The 17,786-nt window shown below is 37.9% G+C and overlaps 1 protein-coding gene across 2 annotated transcripts; it reads left to right on the top strand.

Annotated features, from left to right (window-relative positions):
• The first annotated feature begins 31 nt into the window (after positions 1–31).
• On the top strand, positions 32–15,609 carry CCDC58 (coiled-coil domain containing 58). Of its 2 annotated transcripts, XM_032213996.1 has the most exons (6): positions 32–148; positions 5,020–5,145; positions 8,868–9,014; positions 9,928–10,009; positions 12,440–12,499; positions 13,209–13,235. In XM_032213996.1, exons 1-5 carry the CDS (start codon positions 98–100, stop codon positions 12,484–12,486), a joined length of 453 nt encoding a protein of 150 aa, XP_032069887.1. In that variant the 5' UTR covers positions 32–97; the 3' UTR covers positions 12,487–12,499; positions 13,209–13,235. The 2 variants fall into 2 exon arrangements, with proteins under 2 accessions (XP_032069887.1, XP_032069888.1); XM_032213997.1 differs by lacking the exon at positions 9,928–10,009 and having other exon boundaries at positions 42–148; positions 13,209–15,609.
• Positions 15,610–17,786: the final 2,177 nt, after the last annotated feature.

Below are 17,786 nucleotides of genomic sequence, written 5' to 3'. Positions count from 1 at the left end.
ATCCCGCGGAAGCGTGCTCTTGGCGCGGCGAAGGAGCAGGAGGAGGCGGGCCTGCCTCCGTCACGCCTTCCAATTGGCTGCGTTGAGACCTTCCAACATGGCAGCGCCCGGCTCGACTCTAAATTGCGAGGACTTCGCTGAGTTTCAGGTACAGAGACGAAAGTGAGGCTGGTGGAGGCCGGCGGGGAGGCGCCCGGGACGTTTCCCTCCCCGCGGTCGGCTGGCACGTGCTGATTCGCCTCCAGATCTTGGAGCTGCTGCGCCTCCTCGCCCTCCGGAGTACCTTTGCTCGCGCCGTAAAGGAGGAGCGGGACGGGCGTGGAGCAGACTTCGAGAGATTCTCCACCCGTGGAGAGGAGAACAGAAGGCTCGTTTTGAGGGGCTTGAAGGAGAGCCGGGTTCCTGGATGCTGTAAAATGTTTCTTTTGCCCAGCACACCCGACAGCCGTGCACGTGCTTGGAGGGATGTCTGCCTGGTTGTAGTAGTGTGTTCGATGTTTTAGAAACGCTCTTCCTTGGAGTTTTCTCTAAAATAGATGGGCATTACTGCAATCCAGGAAGGGAGAGATGAGAAGGTGCATGGTTTGCCTCTCCGGAGGACCTTGGGGATCTCTATTAAAAAGCTGAATGTCAGTCAGAGTCTTCCTTTGTCCCGCGAAAAGACAAGGGTCAAATGGCAGATAAATAGGAGGTGGGAGCTGCGAGACTATGGGCAAACAGGGAAAAAGTTAATTTACACATTTCTTCTTCTGTTACATTAATTTCTGTGATTCTTATGCTGCCTTCAATGTGTTGCAAACGCATAGAAATTATAATCTTGTTCTTTTCATTCTGTTATTTTAATCATTTTGAAAGGAAGAAAAATGTACAAAAGAAACTCTATGTTTTGGCTTCTGCAGTTAGAACTGCAGCCTCTTGTTATAGTTGTGAAACATGGAATACTTGCCCAGAAGAGACAGGACACAGATTGTTACTCTTGAACATAGGAGGTTAGGTTTACGGTTAGAATAACTTCCCCAGAATGAAAAGATTGGGCTGCAGCAGGAATGGTGGTCTCTTGAGGTAGAATAACAGCATGAGGAAAGTGACTTATCCTGGGAGCAGATATCCTTTTCTTTAGTACAAAGCATTCAGATGCTGCTTCAATACAACACCACCGACATCATTGCTGGAGATGAACATGTTATTGCATTTGTTTGTAGCTGAGCAGAACAGCCAGAAATATTAGGATAAGATGTTGAATGTTGGCCTCTTTAGATCAAAGTAGGCATGGGACTGAAACCATTATCCTTAGAAGTAAATACAGGTAATACTTATTTAGCAACCATAAATGGAACCAGCAACTCAGTTGTTAAGGGAAGTGAACACTAAATAAAAATATGAATGTACTTACAATCTTATTTCAGCTTTACAGGTTGTAAATGTGAGGATCGATAGCAAACTTTTTTGCCACTGTTGTAACTGTGAACATCCACTAAACAATGTCTATTTGTTTAAGGTAATGGGATAAAAGCAGTGGTGGGTTTCAATTTATTTTACTACCGGTTCGCTCGTGCATGCTTGTGCAACGCTTCTGCGCATGTGCAGAAGCTTCTGTACATGTGGAGAAGCCTCCAGGCTGATGGGCAGAGCCTCCCGCCACCACTACCAGTTTGCACAATCTGGGACGAACTGGCAGAAACCCACCTCTGGATAAAAGGGCTAGTAAGGACAAAGATGGGAATTATGATAGTTGAAACCAGAATGACTAGGTTCTATTACTTTATTTTGTAGTCTAAAAGTTAATTGTATAGCAGAACAAGCAGTTAAGCCACAGTTGGGTTTACAACTACTGCAATGGTGAAATACTGCAGTAATTGCAAATTCAGAATTGATCCCAGAACCAGTTGTAAGATGCTTTGAGACCCTTTAGTGTTTGATTGTTTTCACCAGTTGGACAAGGGACAGCCCATCATGGGTGAAAGCACTCTAGTGGCAGTAGCAAAGTAATGCATTCCTTCAGGAGTGCTATTTGTATAGGTGCATGGTAATTATTTTTCCTATTCCTGATTTGCATTATCAAAATTGACTGGATGAGATATCACCTTTTTGGAGAATTTCTCTTCTAGGTTTTTATTTGTTTCTTGAATTTCAAGGCAACTGACTCAAAATGTAAGCTTCCTATTTTTAAAAGAATCCATTAAAAAAAATGAATATGGGCACAGCCATATAAAAAAGCAACCTCCATAAATCCAGGAGAGGTGGCACTGATTTTATTTGTGGCCAGAGACTCACTTCTGTGGTAATAGGATGTGAATGCCTAGATATTTTACCAGTGCATCCCAAACTTGGGTTGGATAAAAGTGGTTTTTCTTGGATAATGACAAGCCCAATAACAACAGGGATGTTTATATTACACTCAGTGTTTTATCTACGTTGGGTAAAAAGGACTTTCTGATAAGTGGTTTTGGGTAATGAAGGAAAAAGTTTGGGAAGCACAGCGTTATAGTGTCTTACAAAGAGAAGCTGTGTGTCATCCTGGTGATCCTGCTGCTGCTTAGTTGTATCCTTCTCCAGACTCCTTGATCTTGTATCTCAGCTAAATCCCTTTGATGGCTGGGCAGTTTACATCTTAAACCTTCTGACAGCAGGCTGGGAACAGCCATGAAACTCATACCCATCACAGCAACAGTGGACTAGTCTTAGATATGTAATCCAAAGCATATAGGTGGGCACACTCTAGTCTTTGTCTTTGCTTTGGAACTATGATAAGGATAGGGAAGATATTGTATTGACTCTTGCCTTGGTGAGATCACTTTGTGGAAGTGAATCTAATCAAATATGGGTATACCTCAGGTTTGAGCTTACACTATGGTAATAAAAGAGGCAAAGCAGCATTACATCTCCTCTCTTATTTCATCAGTAAGCCATCAGCCTCCCACTGTTAGGATGGCAAATTTCTAGAAAGGCAAGAATGATTAGATGCCTTCCTGGCCACTATGTAACTGCTGAAAAAATTGTACAGAATATATAAAATAGAATTGCTGAGGTCTTCACTCCATATGGGCAAAATTCATGGTAGTGACCAAAACAGTTCTCCTAGGACTCTTTTTGACAGGTGTACTCTAAGTCAAATTTTGTAGCATGACCCTTATCACTTTTGGGTTTCTCTTCTGGCTCCTTTGGGGAAAGATGGGACCATGAAAGAGGTAATATGCCCTTCCTTAAGAGATCATCTCTGGAAGCAACTGTTTGATAACTGTCACCCATTCTCCAACCAAATGTCAACTAGGAGTTGTTGATTCATCTTCAAATTATCTTGGGGATAATTATCTAGATCCTTTTCAACCAGATTCATCCCTCCTAAAATGTTTCCCCTGGAAAAAAACTGCTGCTAGAGAGGGAGGCCAAGGCTCAAAAAAAAATCTCTGGGATGGTTTTGAATGGTTTCTCCTGGAAGTGAAAATAGCTTAATTGATAATATAGACTTCCGAACGCTAATTAAAATCAATTTATTTCAGAGGGCTTTGAAGTGAATTGTGACATTGTCAGGATTGTGTTTACAATTTTAATTTAACTTTATTTTATGTTTTATTTATTGTGGTTATTTTAGTGTATTTTGAAATTATTGTAAACAAATCAGGGTGATGATTTACTGTAAATTCAATAAATGAGTAAAAGAGTAAGTTGTATGAGAGTATTCCCATGTTCAACTAAGGTAACATGAGGGTGGGAATTCATTCCTACTTGGTCAGAGCTACATTAGGAAGATAGCAGCTTCAACAAGAGCTAGCTTACTGTCATTGAATTTCTGCTTCAGGTTTGGTTGGATGGACAATATAAGTGATTGCTCATGGATTTTAACTTATTTCCCTCCCTTTCCAAGAATGTTAGTATTAGAGCACATATGGAGAATGGGATGTCCCTGAATTGGAGAGGTAGGGGGAGGAAGCATCATAAATAGAAAAAGATCAGCAGCATAAGGTAGTAGAAGGAGAAAGCATCAACAAGCAGAGGATATAGATGGATACAGATTGGGCTCTAATGACATTCATCTCTGTTTTTCAATAATATGTCCATGTTCAATCAGATTTATTTGTAAAAAAGCATGTCCTCACAACATCCCACACCACAAGCTAGCCAATTAATTTACCCTACTGTGTTAGGTAAATAGCCAATGTAGATAATTTATGGTTCAATGTATTATACAAACATATAAAACTGAATGAGTAAATTCGTGGCTAGCTTAACCTGAGAAATGTACTTTGTAAATACAATCATAGAATTGTAGGATTGGAATGGATCTTGGAAGTCTTTTAGTGCAAATCCCAACTCAGGGGACGAATCCTCGGACCATCCCAGAAAAATTTCTGCCTTGTTTGAAAATCTCTGGTGATGGTGCACCCATTACTCCAGGAGATAGTCCTTCAGTTGGAAGACTACTATTGTGTCTCCACTTCTCTTTAAGCTAAATGTACTCAATTTCTTTAACCATTCTTCACAGAATTTAGCCACAAGCCCCTTACCATCTTTGTCACTTGTCTGTGGATTTTTTCCAATTCCTCAGCATCTTTCTTGTATTATGGACAAAGGCATGGAACAAGATGTATTCCAGTTTGTTGAATTCCAGGTCAAATATACTTTTAAGAAATGAAATTATTGTAGGCATTAAAACATACTCCCACAACTTGACTTGCTATTCTTTTCGTAGAAGGAATCAAATGACCTGTCCGCTAAAAAGCATCACAAAATTTTCAAATTTGGACAGTCATTTTTGTTGACCATGGCTTTTGATCTGGGGATTCCTGTCCTGGGCAAGGTTTGGACTAGAAGATTTCTAGAGTTCCTTTCAATCTTATGATCTATTATAGTAATCTGGCACAATCAACATGTAAAGTACTCTGCAAGTTTCTAGGAATTTTAAATATGTGGTTCAAAAATACACTATTTGATCTGGTTGCTAACATACTGTTTCTTTTTTTAATTTAAATTTTGCAACATTAAGTCTAAGTTTTTCCTCCCCTGCCCCCTCCCACCCAGGAATTGCTCAGGGTAACAAGAACAATTGATGACAGAATAGTCCATGAATTAAATACTACCGTTCCAACAGCTTCTTTCGCAGGAAAAGTTGATGCTAGGCAAACTTGTGAAGAACTTCATCATTCGGTAAATATATTTGTCCTTCCTCTTCATTTAACTTTTTTCATTTGAAACCTGATTTTGTTTTTACCAGGTGTTCGTGGCCACATTGGCATCTTATAGTTCTATAGATCTATAGATCTGGGAGCGCCAACATCTAGGTGACCACTAGATAACCGCAAAGGTTAAGAGTTTTCTATAGTTCTTTGCTGCCATCTAGCTGTTTCTTGCAATTCATACCTGGCCTTTTAAATCATAAGCATATATTGTTCCTTCATTGTTCTTGTCACCAATTTTCCTACTTCTGTCATATACAATTAAAAATACTTAACTCAAAAGGGAGAGAGAGATCATTGTACTTCTTTCTCCTCCATAGTACCTTATAGCCATAGAATCTGTGGCAATGCTACTCCTTCCAAACTTCCTCTTGTTTGTATGTCTTGTTTGTATGTCTTTTTTAACTCTGCCAATTTAATTTGTATCATGCTTTTAATTATTTAAGTACATTTATATCCAAAAATATATAAAGATAACTATACTTCTTTTTGTCTTATTTTAATCAAAATAGGTCTTATAAAGTTAGTCATATTGTGTTGTATAATTAAGTTGCTAATGTTAAGTGTATTTGACACTAAGAAATATACCCTGTTTCCCTGAAAATAAGACCTCCCCGGATAATAAGCCCAATCGGGCTTTGGAGCGCATCCATTAAAATAAGCCCTCCCTGAAAATTTGCAACACAGCAACAGCCATGAGGTGACTATGCTCGCTGCCTCCTGCAGTTCAAAAGTAATAAGACCTCCTAAATCCACCACATTCATTCAGTGTGGCTTGATATTATTTATTTCCCAGGCTATGGCCAAGTGAAAATGACTGACTCAAAGTCACCCAGTGGCTCTCATCCCTGAGGGAGACCTGAATCTCCCCAATGCTATTTTTGCATTTTAACTACTACTCCAACCCCATACTAGTTTTTATATAAATTGGCACATGCACTACAAATAGCAATTATTGCTTTTTTCTTTTCAGCCTCAAATTATTATTATCAAATTAGTATTATTTTTGCACAGATATGAAATGTGTCCAAAGAAAAATGGCTTTGATAATTTTGTAGCTCCACAGGTCTCAGCTCATATTTAGATCATTTAATATTAGAGCCAGAAAGCACTTTAAAAACCACCAATTAACTGTATTGATTTTGGTGCCTAAGGCTCAGGTTTATCAGTACATGTAGTACACCTAATCTGCATTGGTTTTCCATATAGCACAGACCAAGAGGGTTTTGTGCCCCAAATTAAACCATAAAAGAGAAGACAGGTTGTTATGTTTTCCAACAGAAAAGACTTAGCCAAAATTATTTTGCTTCTCATACGCCTACTTGGAAATCAAAAAGACTCATGATTCATTTAAAAAATTCCTGAAGAAAATTATTTCATTGTAAAAATATACAAAGCAAACAAAACAAATATTTATGGTGGACTTGCCAACAGGGAATGGTCCAGCCACAATAAAAAGTAACAAGTAAAAACCAACAACAGTGCTATGCATACTGATAGTAGAAGCCAAGGTATAAATCTAATAGTAAATGAAATAACATAAAAGAAATCAGCAAATAGGCATTGGGAGTAGGCTTTATCCACTAACCTGATGTTCTTTGTTAATGTCCTGCCATCAGATAAATATGCCACTTTACAACAGTAACAATCCTATTGAAGTAAGTTAGTCTGAGAGACTGCCAACTCCCTATCTGTGACAAATTAGCCTGAATATATCAAGCTTTCTAATATCTTTGCAAGTCAATCTGCAACAATCTCAGATAATTGGGGTGGCACCAACATGCTATTTATTTTACATCATTACCTAGGTCAGCCAAAGGAAATATTCATCTGGTACCTGAAGCTGTTAGAGTTTGGTTGGGACAAAATGGACTGAAGCTGAACCCAAACAAAATGAAGTTGATGTTTGTTTGGGAGATTCTTTGCCAGCTCGATTTATAACTCTGGATGGGGTGGTTCCACTTCTTGAAGGAGCAACTATGCGGTGGGGGATTCTCCTGGATACCTCGCTACAACTAGATTAGGCAGGTAGAAGTCATGACTAGAGAGGTCCATTCATGCACATATTGTTCCACAATGTCATATAAAAGGCTACTTTGAAGACTACCGAAAGCTGAAGTTTGTGCAAAATATGGAGTTTGCAGTCATCACATAAGTATAATCTTTATTGTCATTGTACTTAAATACAACAAAATTGGTTTTAACTTCACTGGTGCAAATTATAACAGAAACGAAAAAAGAAAGAAAAAAGAAAGAAAAAACATGTCTCTGCTGTGAGCCCATCAGGTTCTGAATACATTAATTGCCCATCGAGTTCTGAATACAAGTGCTGTCTTAACACCTTAGATGTCTTGGCTCCTAAATATCTTTGGGGCCTCCTCCTTCAAGAAGAATCTGCATGCTCCCAACAAAATCCATTAACAGTTTTCCATTACTAAAACATTACAGGCAGCACAGGCTCACAAATATGGTTGGGTTTTTTTGCAAACCCAATGTTACGGAGTAACTCCTGAGATCAAATCGGCACATAACCTAATTGCCCTCTGTAAGCAGGAAAAGTAGCTTTTCCAGAGAGTATTTGGGGAGCACGAGGAAGTTAATGTATTGTTTTATTATTATATTGTATTGTTTTATTGTTATAGACTGTAAGCTGCCAATACAGATTACAACTTAATATTATAAACATTGAAAACAATATATTTTAGCACCAACATTTATCAATGAATAGACCTACAATCAGGAGATTCTGATTTAGTTACAAAAAGGTATTTTGAAAGTTGTGGGAGTACAAATCTACCAACTTTTTGCAATTCTTTATAACTGCCTTTCTTTTCCCTGGATTGGGCAGCAACTAAGAAGGCAGAAGCATCCTGTTAAACAGGACAATGGGCATCATGTTGACTTTATTTTAAGTACAGTATATTGATATAAGCTCCATTAAGAGACACTGGCACAATACCAGAGTCAAAAACATTCTAATAGAAATTTAAACAAAAAATATCCATATATCCATTATATCCTTTTTCTTTATATTATATCATATCTTGATATTCCTCCAAATATGATCAATTATATACTTATGTTTTCTGACTAATTTTATTTTGTTAAGATGGAGTTGAAGTTCTTGAATTTTGTACTTTTATATCTATGGAATTTTATATGCTTTATTGTAGTTCAACAATTTTGCTTTTATAATCAGTGACCACTATTCTATCACCTGATTCTCCAGATTACCAAAGCTTTGCCATATACATGTTGATGCTTTGGTGGAATGTAATACATGCTGTTTATAAATGCCACTTTGCAATTCTTGAATTCTGGAAAAGGATCCATAGCCTATTGCAGGGGTGTCAAACGCACAAGGTCACATTGTCGTCACATGACGCATTGTGACTTTTTTCCTCCTTTTTTTAAAAAAAGAAAGTGAATGTAAGTGGTTGCTAATTTCTGTATTTTTAAGTGACAAGGATTTTTCTGCTAAGCACTTGTTTAATAGCTACAATATCTGGGTAAGCTCTGAACAAAAAGTGATAAGAATAATAAGCTTTTCTGCTGTGTCCATTATATATGCATGGAAAGTGGTAATTCTATGAAAACCTCCTCAATTTCTGCTTTTATTTTACTTAACATTTCACTCGTTATTGGATTGCTTGCTCATCTGGTTTTCTTTGTTTATATTTACTGTCTATTTAGTTGAAAGAAGCTCATGAAAGTAGAGAGAGAATAATCAAAAGCTGTATTGCCCAAACTTCTAATGTAGTAAAACTTCTGCAGGAAGAGAGGAAGAAATCTCCAGATGACATAACACTACTAAAACAACTTAGGAAAGAGCAGACAAAAGTAAGTAGCAGAATTTGGTTTCTTTAAGTTCTATTATATAAAATATGATTGAAAATTGACTGTTCCAGTGGCACATAAAAGTAAAACATGTAAAATTACAAAAATAGTTATCTGTGGTTTGACATTATAATCATCCTCCTAATGCTGGAAAAGGACCAGTTCTCTCTAACAAATGTATCTGTCATTAGATATTCTTTTATGCCCATGCTTCATCATCCGGAAAAGATAGAAATAGAAATCATGAATTGACAAACTGGCTGTTGCAGATTGTATTATTAGATAAGGCCATGCCTTCTCCAGGTGAAGCTCAACTCCTGGCACCCGGCACCTTCTTGAGCATATCTACAGTTTTCTCAGCCACAGTATGGACCTGCCTTGTCATATTTCAGGAAATTAGTTCAACTTCCCAGTTTTGCCTTAAGCCCTGGGGGTTCATTCTAAGGACTAAGCCAGCCTGATCCTGCTCAGCCAAGATCAGTTTGATAATACAACAGGATTACTCAGGGGGGAAAATTGACCCAGAGTTCTAGCCCTATCTTAGGTACAAAGCCAATCATCCTTTCTCAGCCATAGGAAACAGGCTATAGCAAACTATTTCCAAAAATGTTGTTACGTAAACTGCAGCGACTGGGCCAAGTAGTTGCAGGATTGTTTTGAAGGCATATACGCACAAGGAAAGACAAAAATAAGGAATCTGCCATCAGTATAATTTTCTCATGTACTAAACAAAATGTATATATGCACAGACACAAATACCCACACATACACAAAAGTTTTATATTATTATATGTATGTACCCTTATATGTATTAAAATGAGACCTACCCCCCAAAATAAGCCCTAGTCTGATTTTATAGCATGCTCCTAATATAAGCCCTAGTTCAAATATAAGCCCTAGTTAAGGTTGTCATTAGCAGGGGGCGTGGACAGCACCAGAGGCAGTGCGGGCGCAAGGGCCAACAATGTCTGGCAGCAGCCACAGGCTGCACAGTGCAGGTGAGTTGATTATATGTCCAAGCAGCAGGCAGAGGTGAGGTGGGGGAGGCACACAATCTAGACGCATCGCATGGGACATGGGTAAGCCAAGAGTTGGTGGGATGGAGCAGGCAGGGCGCCACGGGAGATTCATCTTCACACAGGGGCATCGGCAGCAGATGGAGGCAGATGTACAAGGGGGGAAGGCAGGCAATCCTTACATGCTATGTGGGCTGCGGGAAAATCGAGATACCTGAAGATGAGCCTCCAAGCCCACCTGCCCACTCTGTCCCACCATGTCTCGGCTCGTCTCCTCTGTTGAGGCTGTGAGGAAGCAGAACTGGGCCTCCAGTACATGAAAAAAAATTAAGACACATCCCTGAAAATAAGCCCTAGTGCTTATTTTGTAGCCCCAAAAATATAAGACTGGGCCTTACTTTCGGGAAACCCAGGTATTCATGACTTGTTAAACACACCTAATTAGGTCTTGTTTATGAGAACTTGTACTAACAGATGTTATATTGATTAATTTAAATTAATAATTAAACTATTAATGTTTGCTAGCTGAAGTCAAACACAATTTGAAAGGAAAGAAACATGAAACTTTAACCCATAAATCAGAGGTGGTGCAGTGGTTAAATGCAGCACTGCAGGCTACTTCAGGTGACTGCAGTTCTGCAGCTCGGCTGTTCAAATCTCACCGGCTCAAGGTTGACTCAGCCTTCCATCCTTCCGAGGTGGGTAAAATGAGGACCCGGATTGTTGTTGGGGGCGATATGCTGACTCTGTAAACCGCTTAGAGAGGGCTGAAAGCCCTATGAAGCGGTATATAAGTCTTAACTGCTATTGCTATTGCTATTTTATACATCGAAATTTCTAAGCAGTCCTTGGGATGCTTATTAGATATAGAAAAACAGGTGAATGGCTCAGACTTCTCTGTAATGATAGTAAAGATTGGAGATCCCATGTTCTATCAATATTTTACATTTTTGTGATATTAAAAGGTACTGTATCCATTTCAGCTTCTTCCCAAACATTTGGTATTTTAGTTATTGTTAAACTATCTGAGTATTGACAAAAGAAAAAAGGTTTCCTGAAACAGAAAAAATTGTAAAGTCATTTTTTGTCCAGGAGAGAGCAGTACAGGGCAAGGTGATGAACATACTTGGAGCATTGCAACTCCAACAGTTAGCTGGAACCCACAGTTTCTTCCTAAAGGCTTCCAAAGAGGGCATAGAAATAAGGCTCTATAGCAATAGCAATAGCAGTAGACTTATATACCGCTTCATAGGCCTTTCAGGCCTCTCTAAGCGGTTTACAGAGAGTCAGCATATTGCCCCCAACAATCTGGGTCCTCATTTTACCCACCTCGGAAGGATGGAAGGCTGAGTCAACCCTGAGCCGGTGAGATTTGGACCTGCTGATCTAGCAGTAGCCTGCAGTGCTGCATTTAACCACTGCACCACCTTGGCCACTCTACTACAGTGTTTCTCAACCTTGGCAACTTGAAGATGTCTGGACTTCAACTCCCATTCGCTGGCTGGGGAATTCTGGGAGTTGAAGTCCGGACATCTTCAAGTTGCCAAGGTTGAGAAATACTGCTCTACTATCTAGAATCTACTTGCCATATGATTGTAATTTCAGACATCTGCAAATTTTTATAAGGCAAATGTGAAATAATGGGATTTAATATACATTGCTATAATTCTGTCCATGTAATTGGACTGTCATTCTGGTCTCAACTCACTCATTTAAAATTAACTGCAATTATTACTAAAAAAAACCTTGGTTTTTTTTAAACAGTTAATTAGGAGGGAGGGATTCATTATTCAGAAACGTATGTTGAATAAAGAATTTGTCATTTGTCATGGGGATTTACAGCATCTATATGACAACATCACCCAGGTAATCTAGTTATTTGTGTTGTTGCATCATTATGCCACTGAAATAAATTGATTTAAATGATGTAATTTGCATCTTATGCTTGATGACATCATCATGCAAATATTGCAAATCATGGCAAAATTAGGTCTGGTGCACACCCTTATATGTTGCATTAAAGTTTGGCAAATCAAGATTTCACTGCATTGTAATAACCCATTCAAAAGTATATTCTCTGTTTTTGCCATTTTTCAGCTGGGGTGAAAAAAATATTTTCTAATTTCTCACCAGTATGAATTTTAGCTTTAGCTTTGTTCTCTTCTAAATGTCTATAAAATGCTTACCACTTCTAATACTTAATTCCCCAATATTCTACAATGAAGTTCCAATTTTTCATAGGAAGATTTATTTAGTGAATGGTGAGAAAATTTGATTAAATGTTCTGTTTTAATCTGTTTTAAGTATATTTTTTAATATTGTTATCCAAATTTATTTTTATACAATCTGTATGCTCATGGTCAATCCCAACTGTTATGCTAAGTCTCTAAAGCCTCTCTTCTTCTCTTGTAGTTGAAATTAATGCAATCAGAGTTAAATGTCGAAGAAGTGGTAAATGACAGAAGCTGGAAGGTAAGGAGCAGTCCTAATTTGTGAATTTTTGTCATACCATATTAAGGCTCTGATTGATTGGGAAGAAAGCTAGGAAGAGAACTATAGTTGAAGTTAAATCCAAATATGAAAATCAAGTAGAAATATCTTACATCCAAACTAATGCATGTAAGTAGTCTTTAATTGTAATGCAGCCCAGGACCTCCATCATAAATCATAACTTGAGACACCCATGTGACCAATCTGATTTTACAACCCTTTTTGCAGCAGTCATTAAGTGAACACTGCAATTGTTAGGCAAGCACCACATTCATTAAGCAAGTCAATGTGTTCCTATGGGCATTTCTTGCCGGCAACCAGCTGAAAAGGTTGATTTGTGGCACACACAAAAAAAAGTTGCAAATCCTGTCACATGACCACAGAACTGCAACTGGTTATAAAGATCATGTGATTGCTGTCATGTGATCACAAGGGTGATGCCATCAGAACTTGGGAACAGTTCTGTCATTAAAAAAAACCCTCTGTCTGCCATGTGTGGAAATATTTCAGCCAGTTATTTATTCCCTTTTATTCTGAAAGCTACAAACCTGAACAAGTATATATCATCTTTTTTTGTTTTTTTCTGAGCACATACATTTAGTTTTGATTACTGCTTTGCAGCTAATTAAGTTTTTAGATATTTGGATCCATAAATATTTGTATCAATCAACTTTCTGTTTTGCTATTTTAGATATTTAATGAACGCTGCAGAACTCATTATAAGCCCCCAAAGACACAATAATGCAAATGCGGGGGAAGAATCCCCTGAAAGTGGTCTTCAGTAATGCAAATAAACTGGAAAAGAAACATGGAACAAAACGCATGGGACCTCTTGAAAAATGATACCCACGGGATCTATACAATGAGTGATTTTGCTAATAAAGATAAACCAACTGTTAATTTGTACAAGACATATGAGAAGAAAAAAACATTAAAAAAATGTTCAGATGGAATGTGATGTCACATACTTGACCTCTTTTGATATAGTAGCAAATGTACTTTATGTCTAACCACTCTCATATACCTGGAGATTTTTACATATAAAACAACGTTGTACTCTACTAATTGTGTAGGTCCTTTTCAGACTGTGAGAAATATTGAGGGTAAACAAAACTTTATTCCAATTACCAACATTGTATAATCCTGGAGTAATTACATCACATTGTGATGGCATGTTTCAGAGATGTGAAAGCCCAAGGGTCCCCAACCCCAGGGCTGCAGACCGGGATGGTCTGCAGACCGTCAGGAATCAAGCCACGCAAGTGAGCAAAGCGCCATCTGCACATGTGCGGATCCAGGCAGCATGCAAAACCATGCCTCAGAAAAACTGCCTTCCTCGAAACCAATCTCTAGCCACCTTAGAAATTTTTGTTGATTTAAGTAAAGCATACACATAAAATTAGTAAGGTTGAATTTTGGAATGTTTTGCATGAATATGGACTTCAGGTTTAATTTCTGAATGTGATAACAGTAGTATATGATCAAAGTAAAGTACTGAGACGAAATACAATACTTAGCAAAGGGTTCCACATTGATATATCTAATATCCCCTTTGTCGTTTAAAGTAGCACTTAAGGGATGCCTGTAGAGACATTAGATAATATACAGTGTGGTTTTGGATTGATTATGTGCCATTAAATTGATGTTCACAGCATGAGAGTCTCTATGACTCTCATAATTATAGAAATCTTTCAGATCTTCCAATGGTCACCATTGTAACTGAGTCCATCCAACCAGTTCCAAGGATGGTGGTTTTACCTGTTTGATATTAGTTTTGTATTTTTTATATTTAATTTTATATGTCTCCACCTGGTTATGCCCGTGTATAAAAAACATCCTTTTGGTTGTTTGAAGACAGTGTTAGCTATGAAGAAATCATTGGATCCCTGATGGTGCAGTGGTTAAAGTGCAGTATTGCAGGAAAACTCTGCCTTCAGCCAGGAGTTCACTCAGCCTTTCATCCTTTCGAGATTGATAAAATGAGGACCCAGAATGTTGGGGGCAATGTGCAATAATGCTTCTACATTGTAAATAGCCCAGATAATGCTATAAAGTGCTATGGAGTGGTATATTAATCTCAATGCTATTGCTGTTGCTAGTGCAGAAATAGCTAGACCAGTCTCCTCCTTCATTTTTGTTTTCTAAACTATTCAGTCCAGCTATATTTTCACTGTTCATGTTCCCACATCTTGTTTGAATAGCTTTTTTGGCAGGTGCAATACACTGCTGGCTCATACCTAAGGGGTTGACCATTAGGACACCTAGATCCCTCTCTCAGTCACTAATTATTGATTTAGGTACCACCTATTTTATACCTGTGCATTTGGGTTTTCTTGCCTAAATGTATGACCTTAATTTTTTCACCACTGAATTGCATTTTGTTGTTTGTCTGTTTTTCAAGTCTGTCAGGATCCTTCTGTATATTGAGACTATCTTCTAAAATGTTCACTATTTCCCCCAACCTGGTGTTTGGAAATACGATGAGTTCCCCCCTGTCCCCTTATCTATAACATTTATGAAGATGTTAAATAGCTTAAGACAGAACCTTGAGGCACTCATAAGTAAACTATATTCCACACATTTTCATTATCCATTAATTTAGTCACTTTGTCAAAGAAGCCAATAAGGTTTGTCTGACATGATCTGTTTTTGATAACCCTTACTGGCTTCTAATAATTGCCTTGTTCATTTCTAGGTGCTCACAAATGCACTGTTTGATTATATTTTCCAGAATCTTTCCAGATATTAATGTCAGGCTGATTGGTCTGTAGTTTTCTGGATCCACTCCCCCCCCCCCCTTTTGAAGATGGGAACCACATCAGCTCTTTTCCAGTCTTCTGCTATTTCCCCAGGGCGCCAGAGTCTTTGAAAGATTTGTTTAGGTTTCTGGGATCACATCTAGGATTATGCTATTAGTACATTGCACTATTAGTATTACACCATTAGTACTCAAAAGCAAGATTATAAAACCGAAGTATTTATGGGGAATTGATGGTATAGAGAGAATCAATTGTAAAATAAATGTATGAAGAAAGATAGGGTCAATAGGAAGATTGAAAAAATTACAACTGAAACAGTTGATGAATTGCAAAAACAGAAGTGCATCAAATGATGAATTAATATGGTGGGAGCTAGGATGATTTACAAAGTTCAAAAGGCATGGAGATATAGTGAATACTGTTGGTATATGTTAATTTCAGTTATACTTCCTTCTCTTTTTCCCATATCATGTATTTTGTTGTTCCTCTTTTCTGGGCTCTACATAACATTTATCCTGAAAGTAAATAGCAGAAGGAATATGTATGATTTAAGAAATGTTCAAAATTATACATAAAAGTGAGAATTGCTTCTAGTTTTTGCGTAGAAACACTGCTTTGATAGGCATATTTAGGGTTTCAACATTGACCAAACTTTAATGACATAGATGTTTTGATGGAGCTCTTTCGGTATATGATTAAGTTTCCAAACATTTGTACAGTATTTATTGTACCTCAGCTGGTGATAGCACTTGCTGCCCTTAAGCAGGGTTGGTGGGGCCTCGTTAGTATGTTGATGGAGACTACTGGGACTATGGGCCAAATTGGAAAACTGAAAAACCTTCTGAGCAAAGACTGGCTAACAACCTCAATGCTATTATCAATAAAGTCACATGGTTGTGTCAATAATGTCAATATGAATTTTGCTCAACAATAAAGAGGTTTTAACTTTTTTACTAGAATGATGCAGTATATGAATATCCAAAAATCACAAGATATGAATGAAGAAAATTGTTTCAGTGTTAAGGTCAGACTACCTAGTTTGGAGACTTTTCAAACAAAGCTACTGATAAGAGTTGAAAAGAATTATCGGGACTGAATGCCCCCATGGATAATTAAATGAAAATTACCTACATACTTCTATTGATTTCATTTGTAGGAAATTCCTCAGATTCTGAGTTAGGTTCATCTGATTTTAACGAAGTTGTATATTCTGCTAGCAACTTGCTAGTAGGAAATTTCTTATTGCATTTAATCAAAATATCCCTCTGTCTCATAACATTCGTCTGCCCTATTATATCTTGTATATTTAAGATATAAATTCTTCGCTTAAAAAAACATTAACCTGTCTCTTTCAATGTTTCCTTAAAGAATGTTGGAATTTTCTCTTCTGGCTATTCTTCATTATCTTTCCTAATCCTTTAATGAGTTGGCCTTGTTGTTGGCTATTGATTATTCCTTTTTCTTATCTGAGGACCTACTAAGCTATCCCTTGATTTCTTTTTCTGAGTTAATCTATACATGTCCCCTTTTTTAAAATAAAATCCAGTGACAGTATTGCGTGAATGAGTCAGTCACCATGTCAGGGCTGCAGAGAAGCCCTAAAAGACCTTGGAGTGCCCCTTACTCAAAGCCCTTGTATTGTGTTACATTTTGAGAGCAATATCAACAAACAACTAAGCCAACATCTTCAATGATAAGTCTGTTGCACTTCAGTTGCAAATGGTCTCAAAACACAATTTTATTTATCTGAGTGGGCACATGTACAAACCCTGGGGTGGTGTGTATAAATGTTTATAAAATGAAGCATGAAGTTCAGGAGTGTGCATACAACTAGTAAGGAGCACATGCTGCTAACTGCTGCTGTGGCCCTTGATGTGTAAAAATTGCCCTCCACTGCTTTGTACTATCTTAAACTCAAGCTGTCACAATTGCAAAATGTCTCATAAATCATGAAGATGTAGGGTTGGGCATTTGTTGCTCTATTCACTTTTGCAATAACAGCTCATCCAGATATTTTAGAGGTTCTGAAATGTCAATGTGCCTTGGGAATACCAAATGAGTTCCCATATTCCAAGTGAGGCCTTACCAAAGCAGTATAAAGTGGTACGAACATTTCACATGATCTTGATATTGTCCCCCTGTCAATAACAGCCCCTAGGCTCTCCCTGCATCTCCATTTTACCTACCCAATATACTGGCTAAGAGACTATCCTGTCAGCATTAAATCTCCAATCCGATAATATTAGTTTTTCTAGTTGTTTTTCTGAAAAAGGCACAAAGCTAAAGTTTACACAGATATACAAGAATAAAGGGTTTCAGACTTGCATAACCGGAACTGGTTTTTTTTTTTTTTTTCTTCTTCAAAGCCAGCTCATTGTTTGTTTTTTGGAAGAACTGGGGCTTCCAATGTCCAACAACAAATTACATGCAGAACTAATGTTTTGCATGCCTTCCCCAGCCTTCCAGAGGCCCTCCAGAAGCTGGAAACAGCCCATTTCCAAACTTCCGGT

The sequence above is a fragment of the Thamnophis elegans genome, chromosome 3 (assembly GCF_009769535.1).
Source record: "Thamnophis elegans isolate rThaEle1 chromosome 3, rThaEle1.pri, whole genome shotgun sequence".
In the NCBI taxonomy this organism is placed as follows: Eukaryota; Metazoa; Chordata; class Lepidosauria; order Squamata; family Colubridae; genus Thamnophis; species Thamnophis elegans.
Note: the sequence above shows the minus strand (reverse complement) of the source record. Positions and strands in the feature narration are given on the sequence as shown.

What these genes read in the sequence shown, in the direction of transcription:
- CCDC58 (XM_032213996.1), top strand. Translation starts at nt 98, where the DNA reads ATGGCAGCGCCCGGCTCGACTCTAAATTGCGAGGACTTCGCTGAGTTT. An exon ending in AGGACTTCGCTGAGTTTCAG is followed by an intron (nt 149 to 5,019) that starts GTACAGAGACGA and finishes CCTCCCACCCAG; the next exon opens with GAATTGCTCAGGGTAACAAG. An exon ending in GTGAAGAACTTCATCATTCG is followed by an intron (nt 5,146 to 8,867) that starts GTAAATATATTT and finishes CTGTCTATTTAG; the next exon opens with TTGAAAGAAGCTCATGAAAG.